The 17,093-nt window shown below is 43.9% G+C and overlaps 1 protein-coding gene across 2 annotated transcripts in view; it reads right to left on the reverse strand.

The window, feature by feature from the left end:
* The window catches only part of TMEFF2 (transmembrane protein with EGF like and two follistatin like domains 2), a 187,425-nt gene that overhangs the window by 40,131 nt on the left and 130,201 nt on the right, over window positions 1-17,093 (reverse strand). For both annotated transcript variants that reach the window (XM_077181183.1, XM_054636755.2), the window contains exon 5: window positions 11,735-11,831. In XM_077181183.1, coding sequence (XP_077037298.1) covers window positions 11,735-11,831 — 97 coding nt within the window. The remainder of the gene's footprint in view (window positions 1-11,734; window positions 11,832-17,093) is intronic.

Below are 17,093 nucleotides of genomic sequence, written 5' to 3' on the forward strand. Positions count from 1 at the left end.
ATATGTCAAGCTAAAATGCACTAAAGTGGTGAATATATTTACGGATGGCCTTCCTTGCATACCAAATGCAACACATTCTGGGAATGTAGCTGGAGACAGAGCCAGGAGCTTGGGCTACAGCTGCCACACTGCTGCTGCATAGCAGGGATGGACTGGCAGTGCTTAAAAACACCCATGGATTTTTCAAGCATTTTTCAAGCATTTTTTGCATGGCAGCTCATGGAGGACACTCCAAAACCATGGGCTGCTCCTGGAGACACCCTGCTGTACAGCCTGAAGAGAGTCCCTGGGCACTGGCTGCTTCCCAGAGCTCAGTGAGGAGCTGGGCTCATGCTCCTCCAGCTTTCAAGAAGTCATCCTGGAGACTGCAGCTCATGAAAAAAATCTTTTATCTGCAGTGCAACTTGAGTCCTAATTCCTAATTTTTGACAAAAAAAATTACAAACTTCACCTTTGCTTCCTTTTCACAATTCACAGCCCCAATTATAGCATGACCTTCACCTAGCTTCCCAATGCCTCTGGTGCCCTCAACATTGAATTGTAGGCTAACAACTTTAGGGCAAAATAAATGTGCCCCTCTCTCTCTTTTCTTGTCCTTCTAAATATCATTCTTATTTTAAAGATACTAAGCTGTATAAAGTGATCTTTGCTATACTGGATGCTTTAAAGCCAAACAGAGAATCACAAGGCTGATGACTGGGTTTGAAGATTCATGGACAAGCCCACGTGGTAGCTGTGTGACCAGAGAAAAAAAATCTAATTCTGTTCACATGTCAATTCGAGTGTCTGCAGGTATCTAATGTGTAAAGTTTATTTAGAACTCACAGAATAAAATAAACGCCTATGGTTTGCCTGCCCCTGGTGTCCTTCACGTCTCCATGGTCTGTGCTAAAACAAAGCTTTGCTGACTGTTTCTCTCTCTGTAAACATCTGAGACTGTCCTTCATGAACAGTTTATTGCTGTGTGCCTCAGATTGCTGATACTGTTCACTCCTATTTTGAAGCTAGCAGAATAATGAAAATTGTTTCCACAAATCCCACAGTTTCACCCTGGATTGAACAGCCAGTGGGAATACTGCAAGATCCAGTGGGAAGCATGGGGCACTATCTAGCTGCAGGTCCTGGCATGGGCCTTGCCAGGCAGGAAGGATCCATCTGCTCACAAAGAACTGCAGCTCTGTCTGGGACCAACCACAAATTTCTGCTTAAACTTCTGCTAACACTAGAAGTTACTTCTAAAAGTGCAAAGTGGACTCTGATTTGCAAGTAAAGGGATGATGGCCTTTTGGCTAGCAGAGACCAGTGTGCTGCCAGCCCCAGCCCTTGCTCACATGAGCTATCCACTGCTGGTGGGGAAGGGAAGTGGGGACCTTCCTAAAATGAACAAAAACTGTGGTAAAGGAATTGCTGAGTGTGAAGTGTGCCGCCACATGTGCAAGCCCAGCCCAGCTCTCCCCATAAACCCCTCTGTGTCCTTAAACATGTGTGCCTCCTGCTTCCTCAGGGATTCACAGAGCACTGAGGTGGAAGAGACCCACAAAGATCACCTTAGGTACAACAGCCCATGCAGGGGTTGGACCCACAACCTTGGTGTTATCAGCACCCCACCCTAACCAGGGGTACCTGCCTGGGGCAGCACCATCTGAACTGGCCACCCATTCCAGGATACCCTGCTTGGTCAGCTCTCCTCAACTACAAAACAAAATCCAGTCTGCTATTCAATGAAATTTTAGCAGGATACTTCCAGGCTTTCCTTCAGGCATTGTTTGCACCTCCTGCACAGGCAGAAAGGTCATCTGTGTGCAGGATAACCTCACATTACCTCAGCCCACAGGTATGAGCCTGGCACCCAAGCAAATCACTGCATTGGCAAGAAGGAGGGTGCAGTAGTAACCCTCTTTTCCTCAGAGCCTTCAGGGCTGTAGGTAAAAGCTGCTGTACAAAACCAGGCATTCCTGCTGGCTGAGGATCTGCCTCATGATGACCACGGGCCGGCTGCTTTTGGGATCAAGCCCCAAGGGACAGTGCTGCTGCCAGGGAAAGGAAGACAGACGAATGACTGCAATGTGCCATCTCAAGGACATGTCCTTGCCAGCAAACTAAAGGGATGAGAGTAACCTTCTTCAGGGCTGGCACACAGATCAGTGGAATCCACCTGCAGCTCCTTGAAAGGAGCAAGTGCTGTGCACTGGCCAGGATGGATGTCCCTGGGGCACCTGTGCTGTTCCACAGGGGAGAGCTCCATTACCAAATGGGCAGGCTGAGACACAGCAATTAAATCTGCATGTCTGGGGACACCTCACACAGGCTTTTAGCTGCAGCCCACACATGGGAAGGGACTGGGGCAGGAGCTGGGCTCTGTGAGGAAGAACACCTGCCACTCGGCAGGGGCTGTGAGAGCTGAGGTCAGCCCTGTGCGTCAGCTCCCACTGAGTTTTCCTCAGGCTCATATTTAATGCATGGGATGTATTTTTAATGGTTTAGATGTGTGAACAAACCGTGGCCTTGATGTTCCTACACGGGTGTGTGAAGGAGCCTCCGACCTTCTGCAATGGATGCAGTTCTATTTTAATAGTGAACATAAAGTGGGATGGAAGAGATGAAGCATTCCATTAAGACATTTGATAATAAATTGGTAAGTGCTTTGCCAGTGTTTTACATAGTTATTCTCTCTGTTGATCTATTTAGCCAACACATGTAATTCTGAGCTACAAAGTTGTATTCCTGCTTTCGTAAACATACTTACATAAAACTCAATAACAACACAGTCTATTTATTGCTAAAACGCTAGTAGGAAATTGGAAAAGGTATAAATACAATTCATTGCTGGTGATCTCCTGCCCCCTGAAGGCACTGTAAGGCTCCAAATCTTGCTCAGTTCACAGCATCATAAAACCAAAGCAATAAATGTCACTCTTTTCTTGATTGCGCATTAGGCCAATCGGCTTTTTATTGCGCCTAAATAGGCCGTCAGGAAGGCACCGCTCTCCTTACTGCTGGGGGATGACTCTGCCTAAATGGGGGGCCAGGGAGGAAGGGAAGCTTCCTTTTAAATAACAAGGCTAAGAGAGAACAGGGGGAGAAGAAAGGTGCAAAAGCACGTCGCTCTGCAAGGCCTTTGCACTTGCTCTTTCATGCTGTAATGCCTTGATGTACGCAGACGATTATGTGTCAATGCACATTAATATCTGATGTGCATTACCATATTATCATCCCTTATGTGCACTTTCACAGCCTGGTGAGCCCAGGCTCTCCCAGCCATGGGATTACACAACCAACATCACCGTGGGGGCGCAAACCAGACCTCACACAGCTCCGGGCAGCACCCGCGCACAGCGCTGCCCTTGCAGGGCACAAAGGGACCCTCCTGTGTCCCTCTCACAAAGCAGCAGGACCTGGGTGGTCCTTACAACACCCTGTATTACAGCAGGAGCACAAAACAGACTGCCAAAGCCATTCCTCCCAATGCAGATCAAGGCACGTGCTCAGAAGGCCAGGACGCTTTCCTACCCAAGACTAAAAATGCTGGTCATCGCTGGTGGCAGAGGAGTAAAAAAACCCCCAAACTCTGAGTTCATTTGCTCCCCTGTTGATCTGGACACATGAAATGGTGGCTCTCCACCATGCTGTCATGTTGTACCTAGACACTGCCTGGAAAGAGAGAGGGATGCTGTTGCTGCCTCACACGATGCTGAGCCACACAAGTGCACCCCTGTAACAGCAACAGGGCAGTGCTAACACAGTGCCACAGCCACACCACCTCGATGCTGCCACCTCACATCCCCCAGCTGCCCCCAGCACAGCAACCTTTAATTCACCTGCTCCTGCTGGGTGAGCCATTCCAGCCCCCCAGCCAGGCACAGGGAAGGCAGGAGAGGCCAATCTCCCTCCCCCCCTTGGGTACTGTCCCCAAAACCCTCCCTGAATATGAGCAGCCACTGCAGCTCCTCCCCACTCTTCAGCAAACAGCCAACTGGACTAATTGCAAGTCAGCTTTACATTTCCTCCCTAACCCTAACCCACCCACCTCTCCATGTCTCCCATCCACACACACACACAGATAGGGATCTTGGCCACAGAAACCTAACAGGAAAATTGGTCTGTGCTGAGCTATTCTTTTGAAATTATTGCAGCTTTTTCCCCCCAACTCTAATGTTGACAGACTACTAATTGCAAAGAACAAATGATGACTCTGTCTCTTACAAGCCTTCCTCCCCTTGAATTTCAGAAGAATTTGTGTTTTGCTCCTACAAGAGCATGGTATGGTAAGACATAAAACCTCCCCCAAAAATCTCAGAAATTATTTTTTGGCTTTTCACAAATCAATATTTCCTCTGAAGCAACTGAAGCAGTCAGTAAGGCAAATTCTGCTTTTATCATCACAATTTCCAAGTTATTCCTTTGCACTGTAAGACTGACAGAGCATTCACACTCCAACTGAGTTTGTTCTCCCTTCTACCAGCAAAAGGCTCCACAGGCTACTGAGAAGTTACTCCATAGTTATCAAACCGGGAGGGAACTTTTGTTTCACTGAAGTCAGTGGGATAACTTCCTTTGACTTCCCTAAGTTGGAAGTTCACCTTCTGAAAACCAAGTTTGGGTGAGCATCTGAAAAGAGGAGCACAAGGAAAAAAAAGGATCTATAAGCTTTATGATTGTGTAGAGTATTATTCCCTGGACACACAGCAGGTTTTGCCGTAATTGCAAAAGATAAAAAATGTCATTTTTATTACAAAACCAAATGTTAGAGATTCTAGTTTTTGGATAAGAGATGGATGTGTCATATAGGGTCCTTAAAAACCTGCTTGGGTGAGTAGTACAGATGGAATACAATGTGGGCTTGCATTTATCTGAGAACATTTAGAGCCATGATATATAGTCTACACGACAGACTTCCTCGATGTATAGAGAAAATATAGCCAATTTCTTTGTGTAGGCTGAATTATTTACCAGAGTGTTCCAAAGTGTATTGGTAATAAAACACTATGAAGTATAAGTAACTCCAGACAATCTTGGCTTATGTTAAAGCAAGTCTTGGTTTTTTTTAAGCATGTTATTAAGAAAATAAATCCTGAGAATCTGGAAAGGCAGGACTTACTCAAATGAACACATGCCTCTGAAAGATTGTGTTGACTCAACAGAGAGAAAAGTCAAATTCTCCTAACCATCATCCTAAAAGTGTTGGGAATCAGTCTCACTTCAAAATTAAATAGGCTATTTTGGCACAGGATGAAGGATGCAGAGATGGTAAAGTGATTCTGTGGAACTCACCTGACTGGGAAAAATGGCTGTTTTTAACTAAACCCAGAAAATATATATGTATATATATATACAATTTCACCAGCTGGCCAAACAAGCCATCATTTTTCCAAGCAATACCTTTCTGGCCAGGGCACTAGTAGTGCAATCAGTTTAGAAACACAAGGTGCTCATTCCCTCATCCTCCTCTGGAGATCTGGACCACAGCTTTTCTCAGGGCTGCTGAAGATAGAGCCAACTGCTTTTTCCATACCTTTCCTGGCTCTTTCTGCAGACTCCTTCTGAGAAAGAGGAAAATCACCTATTTTTGGCTTGATTTTGGGTCTTTCTGAAGGCTGTGGGGATCTTTCCCTATTTATGCTTGGGAACAAAGTCACTTTTACACCTAGGCCAGTGTAGGTTGAAACTGCCCTCTGAAAGAGTCCTACAGTAGTACCTCAGCAGCTTGCCAAAGAGAAACGTGACAGGAACCATGGCATTCATGCAATGCTCACCTGGGGACCTTATTTTCTGACCCTAACATGATGTCTAGACACTGGTTTCTAATAAGCCAAATCTTTCACCTAAGCTGGAACTGCTGCAATGTTGTTCTTGTGCTGTGGACAACAATTCAAGCTACAATTTTGTATTTTGCTAGTTTTCCCACTTTTGTGTCTGTTCATATGGCGTTTTTTTTCCCAAGTCCCAAATGAAGAAGCATGGCTGGGTTCTCTCTTCAGCTCTCATACTACAGGCAGCAGGATCTGGCTGACCAACTTCCTAGAAAAGCCTCCAACCTGGCCCTTTCTTAGAGCAGGCTTTGTAATTAAAACATCACATACAGATGGGGTAGACATCATCTTGCTTTTTCTAATATTCCTCAAGTTTTGCTTTTCATTGCAAGTGCTTCATTGACTAATTTCAGTTGCTTAGGCTACATTTTTTCCAGTATTGCTGACTCTTAACCCACTGAATGGTGTCCCTACACTTATCTCAACAGTTTCCATGGAAGTCAGCTGCTTTCCTTTTATTTCAAAATCTTTTAACCACAGAACACACACCAATTGAAACATTAGCACATAACTGAGACAGAAGTGGGCTAATTTCTGGGCAGGCACTGGAGGTAGCTCTGCTATCAGGCTGGGGCTAGGATAAGTGACATGGGTGTGAGAGGGTGCAACCTGCTTGGTCATCAGCTGCTGTGCAATGCAGAGATTGTGCTCCAGTGCCTTTAATTCCCTCTGCAAACCCTTGCCTGGACTCTTATTAGACATGACTACTAATCTCCATGTGAAGATTTATGCAGCAGCAGCTCTACTTCATGCCTTAGGTATGATCTCAAGCTAAGCAGAAATGTAAGTTTTTGCAGAACTGTGCAATTTTAATGATTTTATTCCATTCCTGTGCTTATTGGAGCACAAGTCCAACATGTATGTGTAAGTGTTATGCCCAGCTATGAACACAGATCTATATTTTCACTAGAAGAGAAGGAAAAGCAGCAGCAAACAGCAGCATATCTACTGTATAATGTCTGGGACATTGCAGATGTTAAAGCAGCTCGTTGTTTCTGCATCTGGAACAAGTAGGTCACACATAGTTATTATACACACTGCTGAACATGAAGCAGCCAATACCCGTGTAATGTATGTGAGACTTCAAACCACCTTTTAGTACTTTAGAGCAGTACAGCATCTTGTTTGCAAATGCTCTGCTTGAGAGCAACTGATGGAAGGGGGAAGGGAGCCAAAACTGACTGACCTAATTGCTGTGTGGATCGAGAAGCTGGCAAAATCATTAGTTTCTTTTATGTTTTCTTTCTATACAATAATAAAGATAAATATTGATTGCTGGGGCAGTATTGATTGCAGGGGTCGCTGCAGATGGCAGCTGCATGATTTGCACAGATATCTCCCATTTACAGAGCCACTTATTTGCATGAGAATGTGGTTTCACCCTCCTCACGTGCTTCTGACTGTTCACTTGCCTTATAGGAGCATTTACCCAAACTAAATGTACCAGTGATTAGGAGTAAAATATGAAATGAGGGGCTGAAAGAGCTCATCTTTGTAATAGCTTTTGTGTATGTACCTGTCTGCTGGGGGTGAGTGGAGTTTATTGTCCCAGCCATGTGGACAGAGGCACAGGACACAGGGACCTGCTGTAATTATGCTGCAGTGTCACCTCCTCACCTGGGAATGCCACTTGGGAATGCCACCCAGGGCACAGCACACCTGGGACCAGCCCTCCTTCCCCACTGACCCACACACTGAACAAGCCCAGCTCCTTCCTCCAGCCCTGGATGCCTCCCTCCATGTCCCAGCTTGTGGTCATCAGAGACCTTCAAGAATGGCTTCAGCATCTTCTCCTGAGCTGAACCTGCCCAGTAGGATCCTTGTCCACTTGCAAGGAATGGAAAAGGCTCCTCCATTGTGGGCCAGGCTTGTGAGGAAGGAAGAAAGTTTCCTACCAGGAGCACAGTGCCTATTGCAGAGCATGATACTCCACTCCCAGCCAAGGAGAAGTCCTTGGGGTGAATGGGACCAAGTTGCAGGAAGCAGCAGGGGCATTTAGGCACCTTTTTATCTCTGGTACAAACCAGTGGCCCATTCCAGGGTCAGGCACCTCCTGCCAGGGAGCTGCTGCCTCCAGAGGGAGGAAGGAGCAGGCAGAGGGGCACTCTGGAGGAGATCTCCTCACCTCCTTGGACACTGCCAGGCTGTAGGGGAAGCTCTCCCTGAGCAGACCACTGTGTGTCTGCCTTCCAGCTAGCAACCTGCATCTTACTGTGGGCACTGCTGCACTTCCACACTGCTGCTGGCTGACCTGCTGGCACTGCAATGCAAAGGGAAAGTATGCATATTTAACCTCAATTCATCATCTTGATTTTGATTAACTCTGCAAGTCAGAGGTTTGCAGGCTTTAATCTCGTTTTAAGAAAATATTCCCATCCTCTAATTGTCAGCATTTTCCAACTGGAAACTCAACCAAAGGATCTTTCTTATTCTTTATCTCCTTCCACTTTGGACATATTAGTGGGCCTCTGAAACAGCTGCCCAGTATTTATCCAAACCATGGCTTGTCCAGTATAGGGAGTGCTCTTATTTACTCAGTGGCTCACAAGGAGGAGATTAATGCTGAAGCCCAGGTTTCTGACATGGTTCTGCACTGACACTGAGCCACTCCAGCAGAGAGCAGGCACTCCATTTGGTGAGCACTATTTATGTCCAGTGAGTGTTTCATAGATGCTTTTTGGAAGAGCTGAGCAATACACCACGGCTCAAAACGTTACGCCTCATTCTTCAATTCCTTTTAAGTATATCTCTCGGGGTGTTATGTTGAGTAGCCCTGTCATACAAAATCAATTATTCCTTAGCCAGCTCAGAAATAAAACCCAAAGCAAGCAACACCAAATGTCTGATTTACCAATAGATTGCAACCCCGTGCTAAAGAGTGTAGCCACTGCCCTGCTTTAAATATTCATGAAGCCCACTGGTGCAAAATGCATTAAAGGTGGGAATAATGCCAGTAATACACGATCCTCTTAGTGACAAGAAGCTTTCACATATTAAAGCAGCAAGATGTTAAAGACTTTCAAGTGAACAGTCTTTGTTTTTGACTTAGAGAAAGAGATTCACTAATGGAATGCCAAATTGCATTCACTCTCATGATACTTGACTGCAGAATGGGATAATAACACATGTGTGCTTCTGCATGCCATGGAAAACCTGTTATTACAGAGGTTTCTTTCCTGCCTTTCCTCAGCACTTTCCAGAAAATGTTCACACAAATCTTACTGCTTCAAGTAATCTTCTGTGTGCCAACCCCCCCATTAGAATCCCAGAGGTCTAGCCATTAACAGATTGGTTTTTCACAAATAAAAAGAATTAAAAATAATGGTGACAGAACACAATAGCACAATTTAGATGAGTGACAACTGGCAATGAATAACCAAAAAAAAAAAAAAAAAAAAGTAGAGTTAAACTAGAGATAACGGTCTGCAAAATATAGACTGTGACAATAGAGAAGAATGTCAATTGTCACTTTAAATCATCAGCAGCCCAACCACATCTGCTATCACACCTGTGCTCTCTTTTCTGATCTACTCTGGCACCCTAGAAATAGCAGGCAAACAGCCAGCCTTGCATCTCCAGCCCTCTGAAGTCTGGCTCTGCTACCATTCCTCTCACCTGGAGCAGGATCAGGCACTGACCCTGCACCTCAGCCTGTTCCTGACTGACAGGGATTCACTGCTGCTGCTGGGATTGACATCCTGTAAAGCAGGTCCCAGGACCACCAGGAACTGCTGGCCCCGTTTGGATTTTACAAACCTCATCAGTCAGGTGAGGGAGCTAAAGGAGCCCTGCTTACATCTGATACTTGATCCACATAAAAATAGTGAACAAATAATAAATTGACATTTCTTGGCAAGGGGAGTGGGGCAACATGTGCCTCTGGTGCCAAACATGACAATTCAGCTAACATAGATTGGAAAGAGGGATCAACAACCTCCATACTTATTCTGCTTTTATTCTAGAAATAAAAATAATGAAAAGCTGACAGCCAGAAGGCTCATTATTTAGGAAGATGCTTATCCAAGACTAATCAGGGGGCAAAGACAGGAAAATAGAGCTCAGTTATGGCATATGAAATTGGTTACTTCAAAGCACACCTTTCACAGGCTTTAGATGGGGTTTGGGTTTTTGGATGGGAATTGGCTTTCCTGCCTCCTAACAGTTTGTCTGGGAGCATCTTCCCAGTGCCAGCCCTTCCCTGCTTCCTGCCCCCAGAAGCACCTTCCCCTGCAGGAAGAGTGCCTGTCAATAAAGACTGAGCACCTCAGCTCCTGCCATCATTCTGCTGCTCTGTAAAAGCCAACTTGTTTCAAAGGGGAGGAATTAGATTGTGCAAAAGCTGCAGTGGGAACACTGGGGTAAGTTGGATCAGGCAGTTTTACCAAGCTATTTCTGGAAAAAAATAAACACTGCTACTCAGTGCTTATGATTAATAATGTTATCTTGTAGCTAATTTTATTCCTTGCCCCTCTCTTCTCCTGCCTTCCAATTTGGAAGCACACTTAATTATGAAAACATGAGCACTAGACTGTGAATTTTGATATATTAATTTCACCGTGGTTTTGTTTCTACACTGCACCACCAAAGCTCTCAAGGACAACCAGTCAAGGAGACAATGAAATTCGTAACACCTGGGGTAATTTTCTTAAGCAAAGTCAACATTAGGCAATTTCTTACTCACAAATTTCATTACATTACTGAAACCTATAACCATGATGCACCTTGCTCCTGTTTTTCAACACCACAATTCCTTTTGATGTCTGAAGCCAAAGCAAGGACTCAGTGGTTTTTTTGCTTGAGGTTTTTTTAAGGACTAGAACCAGAGATTACTAAGAGGCTGGCAAGACAAAACCAAAAAGAGCATAAATGGATAACCATGACCATATTCCTGAGCTCCTTCACTCAACAGCAGAACTGTTCCTAATTTCATGCCTGAGCAGGGTGCACGGATGCCTTGCCTGGGTGGGGTCAGCTGCCCAACACTGGGCCCAGCTATCATGCTCACCATCATTTATTGACTCCTCTCTGCTCCATTCTGATTCTCCCCACTAGAGCTCTGGCCTCAGTGCTTTACTGACACCTCACTGACTAGGTTGTGTATCCATCCTTTAGCTACCATTAGCTCACAGCTCCAGAGGCACCATCCAGACAGCAGCATTCTCTCTCTAAATCTGTTTAGTTACTTAGAGAGAAACATGAGGTGTGGCATTAGGGCAGTGTTAGAAATACAGCTCTGTGCATAGTGACCTTTTTGATCTATTGGCTGTTCTAAAATCACAATGAAATGATTAGCTCAGAGTTGGCTTAATGTAAGTTTGCATATATCCCAGGCAAAATGAAAAATAAAAGTCTGAGTTGATAGAATTATTTCCCTTCAGCTTTTGTAATTAAGGTTTAAAATAAAAAAAATCCGAATCATTTTGAAACTCCTTTTAAAAAATAAAAATTAAAACCATTTCCATTGAGAAAATGTCTAAATGTACACTCTCATTTTTTCAAGCAATTGAGGGCAAGGTTTTCAACTCCAACAAAATAGGAAAAAGTGAGACAGATTTCCCAGCCTTTCTAATGCCACACATGAATTAGCATGATGATCATACTAATGATACTTTTTAACTGGAAAAGCTTTAGGTCAATTATTTTTCCCAATTCTATTTTTTACTGAAGTATGAAGCTGTAAAACCCCAGATGGAATAACATAAGTTATAATGGCAACAAAATGGATAACTGTGTTTCTAAACTTGGTCTAAATCGTGCATGTTCCAAAATACATTTTTTCAGAGTGATAACCACCTTAGTCACTTTGAGATGAATCTCTGTGTGCATAAAACAGAGTATCTAACATTTGTAATGCTTTCCAAACCACAGTACCTTTAAATAATACAACATTCATTAAAATAGAAGAGTAGAGCAAATTACTGTACCAAACATCCTCTGCATCTTCATCGCACTCCGCCCCAAACTGGCAAATGTCACAGGTCGATGTCTCTTTTTGATTGGTTTCACCTGAGCCTTCATTGACTGTTTGATGGAAAGCAGAAGAATATACATTAGTAAAGACAGCACTGTAGCAAAGCACTTCTCTCTTTCTAGAAAAATCTATTCACTGCATCAGCTTAATGTGCTGCTCACAAAGCCGACGGCCGGCCAACAGTGCTCCTGAGCAGGCCAACAACACAGAGATTTCCATGCTGCCTGTGACAAATCCCCTCAGTTACACAGTTAAAAGGAAAACCAGAGAAAAACCCTTCCTTTTCCCACTCCCCTTAATCAATGACCCCTACAAGCTGCAGCCCAGGAAGGTCACGTCCCCACTGAGCCTTGCCGCTTTGTTCCCTAAGAAAATAATGGAGGGGCATTGATAGCATCACATGCTGCCTCATGTCCTTTACCCATGAAGGCCTTGAGGTGGCCCCAAGGGGATGCTTTCCTCGAAAATGTTTTGAAATTACCTGCCTTGTGGTGCAATCTAGTCCACTCCAAAGGCAAAACATTTTTCTCTGCAGAAGCACAGCTATGAGCCCCAAGGACTAGTTATCTTTGGCAGGGAAGATTTAGTGCTGTCCAGAGGAGAGGACAATCTCCAGCATAGGTTAAATTTGAAACCAGGGGGAAAGTCAATGCTGATGTCTGCAATTGTGTAAGGTTTGTACCTGGTCTGTAAAGCCAAAAACAAGAAGGGACTAAGGGGAAAAATCAGAATTTGAGTGTAAGAGGACTGCAAAAAAATACTAAGAGCTGAGTACTGAAAGACAGAATGAGACCACTAAGGTAGGCACCAAGAAGAAGGTTTGTTAAAAGATCCAAAAGAAACATTATCCATGTTTCTACTGAAGTGTATAAACACCCTTTGGTATCTTTTGAAAGATGCCATACTCCAGCAAAGCATTGTACCCAGTGATATCCTTCTGCCACTTGCAGGTTATTAAACCAAGGCAGACTTTAGGCATCAATCAGCTCTGCTCAGACTGATGATGTTATCTGCACCTCTGCAGTGTCACCTCTCGTGCATTTGGAGTCAGCACCGTGGTGGTGCAGCCTTCTGCACACCTGGGTGCAACCCACCAAAGCTGGAGTGTGTTGGTAGCCCCAGTGATACCCACTGGACAAATCACCTGCCTGATGTACATCCAGGTTGTTAGCAGAGGCTTCTGTGTCAGGGGGCTCTGACTTGGAATAAGCTGCTTTTGTTATTTACTCAAAAAAGGATGAGAATCCCAGGCTTTCTGAAAGCTGTTTGAGGAGAAAGGGCTTTTGCCCCTAGAAGAGCAAGGCTGACTCCAATGCCTGTTTTTCAACAAATTTGCCTCCCTATCCTGGACATGTTATATAACCTCTGCCATGCTTCCCACTATGTGATAACAGGAATAATATCATTTCCTCCCAACAGAGAATGTGGAAACAAGTATATTAAAATACTGTGATAAGCTTAGATACTGCAGTGATAGAAATCACAGAAATACCAAAGGTAGATCTTATCTAAAATGCTTTTTTCCTGAGCCTTAATATAGTCAAAGGAAGTGTTGGTATTTTTAGGTATGGACTATGCTGCATTAATTTCCTATCAGTCATGCTTGAATTTAGATGATATTAAACTGAAAAAAATTCACCTATGAAAAGCATTCTGATTATCTGATTATCCCAAAAGGAAAAAAAAAAAGGTAGCTTTGCTCTATTTGTACAAATTTGCTCACCTTTATATCCATAAAATTCATGTATGAAAAAACAAAGGGGAAACCAGGAAAAACACACTCTGGATTTTTGTTCTACTGTGTCATCAGGCTTTACAGGGAAGGGCTGAGCTGTGGTTTTTCTGTTTCCTTAAATGATTGAGGCTCACATGTTATAAAAGCCAATGTATGAGGGTGGACAAGGAGTCCAGGTGCCACATCCTCACACCATTAGCATCTCCATGTGCTGCCTGTGTAATTCTGGCCCCACAACATCACGAGGCTCATGTGAGATCCTCCCCACCTCCCCTCCCTGCAGCTGCATCCAGGCCTGCAATGTTTCATTTACATTTTAAACAAAGAAATCTCTTTTACTGAGGAGATAACTCTGACAGCCAACCCAGGCAGGGGATTTCCAGTGGTTAAGATTTTAGGCAGGACATGTAACGAGTGACTATGGCACCTATGGGCAGATGTCTTCTTACAAGAGCCAAGCATTCCTCACCTATCAGAAACATGACAATTGCTCCAGTTCAGGAGGGTGAGAATATATACTTTATGGAATGGAGCTTTAACTTCTTTATTTTGTTATTCTGCAAATCACTTCCCTTGCATTTCCTTTTAATTTAAAACATATGCCCTGCTCTCTTCCTCCCTGCAATGTTTCTATTCATCACTGCCCAGCACGTGCTGCTTGGCTGGGGACCTCACACAGTCCTACATCACAGAGTAAGTGAAATAGCTACTTAAACCATTAAAAAAGGCATTTGAAAGACAGAGCATGTTGAAGAGCAGTAACTGATTTGGAGAAGATCATCCACGCTATAGCACATTGCAGTTCTGAATTTCTATTTGAAAATAATAAGTCACTCCTTCGTATTTTTCTGAAGGAGCCCTGTGACCAGCTTTCCACAGTCAATGTGCATGTTGTCATTAATTGTGCAAATGTGCAGCAGTACTTACTCAAAAAGACAACTGTTTATCTCCTGTTTATGCTCTTTCTGTTGTCAGTAATACAGATAACATTATTCTTTACATTGTTTATAGGTGTGTTCTCTCTCCCTACACAAACATACCCACTGGCATGTGCACCCACACCCAGAGCTGACACACACAGGGCTTGTTTTCTCCATGCTGTGCAGATAACTGCTTTGATAAATCAGACATCTTACAACGAGTTATTTTCTCAATATTTCCTGCTGCTTTCTAGCTTGAGGACTAGTGGATGCTTATTTTCTAAGGTGACTCTTTTCTTTTTTTCCCCTCACTGCACTTGCTGATTTGCACTTCTTTTCTAACCCAAATGGAAAAAATTGTTAGCAAAAAATAATCTAGTTTCTGGATTCCTCTTCTAAATCAGAGAATGAGTCTTCTTCTCATGCATGTTAGGTAGTTTTCATATTAGCAACTATTGAGGTTTTAACACCAAGGCCCTACAGGAACATAGTAGGGCTCCAGGGCGGCTAATCACTGAAGCCCACCACTTATTACTCACACAACTGAGAAATTTTAAGTAAGATTATCAACTCAGTGTCCAAAGAAATGTGCTAACAAGGGTTAGAAGGTCACTAACATTACTTGAAAGTCACTTCAGAGACTATGTCAATCTCCTAAGCAATATAAATTCTCAGCTGTGAAGCACACAATTTACAGAGTCAATGGACTGTGGGAATCACAACAGCTCCAGTTTTAATCATTTGGTCCTTCTCTGGCATTCTCACAGTGCTCTGATGAGATAGCTGTGGTTTCAAGAATGTCTGTATTGTTTGCATGTCTCACAAGAAAGAAACCATTTCTGAGGCATTTTATTCTGTCTCCCTAGCTGAAAAAAAACCAGATTGAAAGTATCATCAGTAGATTGGCTTGACCCTGTGCTTATTTCCTGTAACATCAGGAGAAAACTAAAAGCCCCTAAAATGCCCACTGCCACTGCAGCCACCTCTAATTTCTCTTTACATTCAATCGCTTTGAAGTCTTCTGTAGGTACAGACCTACAAAATGGTTGTAGCTACAACCCCAAAAAATCATACTAGGACTTCAGCCCCACAGCTTCCCAGACTCATGCTCTATGGATCAGTGGTTTAGAGGTTTTAAAATGTAGACATCAAAATCTCTGTGCTTGAGCTGCTGAATAACCCTTGCTCAGTGTCTTCCCAAGGTGCTTGATGAGTGGCAAAGGCAGGATGGTAATGAATTCCTTGCAGTTTCCAGAAAAGCAGCTCCAGTGGGATGGTTAGGGCTATGCAGAGCATCTTGGTCTGGTACACAAAGTGCCACAGGGGACATGCAGGTACCTTGCCCCACAGACCATACTGTGAGGAGTGAGGGGTGTGGGAAGAGTAGCTGGGGAGCCATGGGAGTGAGAGACAATCAGGTGGCAACACTGGCTAGACACAGATCTTTGAACCTCTCTTTGCTAACAAGACTCTGAAGGTAATAGGGCAAACTCAAGAAAGCCTCAGCTCAGTCTTCACATAGCTTTTTAGGACTATTACAACAATCCTTGTTCAATGTATTTCAACTACACAGGAGAACACAACAAAGAAACAATATAAAACATCACCACATGCTTGAATATACAAAATATGACTATAATGAATTATGAATTATGACTACTCTGATGTAGTCTTCCTTTGATCGATGTGATCAGACACGTGCTTATCACAACCCCTGATTCTGACTTGACTCCTCATAGTGGGATATCTTTGCTATTGTTGAAAGGAAAACTTCAAAAAAAGGCTTGCTCTAGCTCGTCCTAACAGCATACATGCTTGTTTTCACCTATAAAATCGAGGTAAAAACAAAGATCGCATGGAGATGAGAGTTGATGGCCATTTTTGTATTGCAGAATGAAAGACAATGTGCAAATTAAAACGTAGTGGAGGAGGATGATCTTCAGACCAGCCGAGGTGATCTTGCCACAGGCTTCAGTCCTAACAGGACTGCTCTGGGCAGGTGAGAAGGTGAGTGGGTAAAGTGAGAAAGGTCTAAGCAAGGAGGGCAGAGAAGCCAGCAAGAATTTACTAAATGTGTGAGAACAAGCACTACCAGACAGCTAACAACACCTCACAAACTGCACCAATAAAAGCCCAGATGCTGCAAGCGACTTCACTCTAATCAATAAGCCTTTTTTCCTGAGAGCATTAGCTCAGTCAAAACCTGCAAAGTGAGAAAAATGAAGGGTGCAAAGCAGGGGGTCAACTCGCCAATGGCTCTGCCCTCAAAGTCTGGCAGAGGCTCAGAACGGCATTACCGTCACAATGAAAGGAAAATGGCCTACAGGATTGGTAATAAATTCAAACTCTGACGTGCCTTGCCCTGCTTTACTCCTGCCAGCTGGCTCCATCTCAATAAATACAAATTTGCCCTCTCTCACACGCATAAACACTCCGGGGAAATCATTTATTGCAGGGAATACAGTGTCTGTGCCCAGCTCAGGACCCAACACAGAACTTCTTAATATTGAAATGAAATATTCTCCTTCACACCAACATGCCTTTGATGGTTCCTTTATGGCACCACAGGTGAGTCCTTGAAACCCCCTCTCTGCTATATGGGCAGGTGATTTAAACAGCACTGGGGCTGTGCCATACCTGAGCTGGCTGCCTGGGAA

The sequence above is a fragment of the Agelaius phoeniceus genome, chromosome 7 (genome assembly GCF_051311805.1).
Source record: "Agelaius phoeniceus isolate bAgePho1 chromosome 7, bAgePho1.hap1, whole genome shotgun sequence".
Lineage (NCBI taxonomy): Eukaryota > Metazoa > Chordata > Aves > Passeriformes > Icteridae > Agelaius > Agelaius phoeniceus.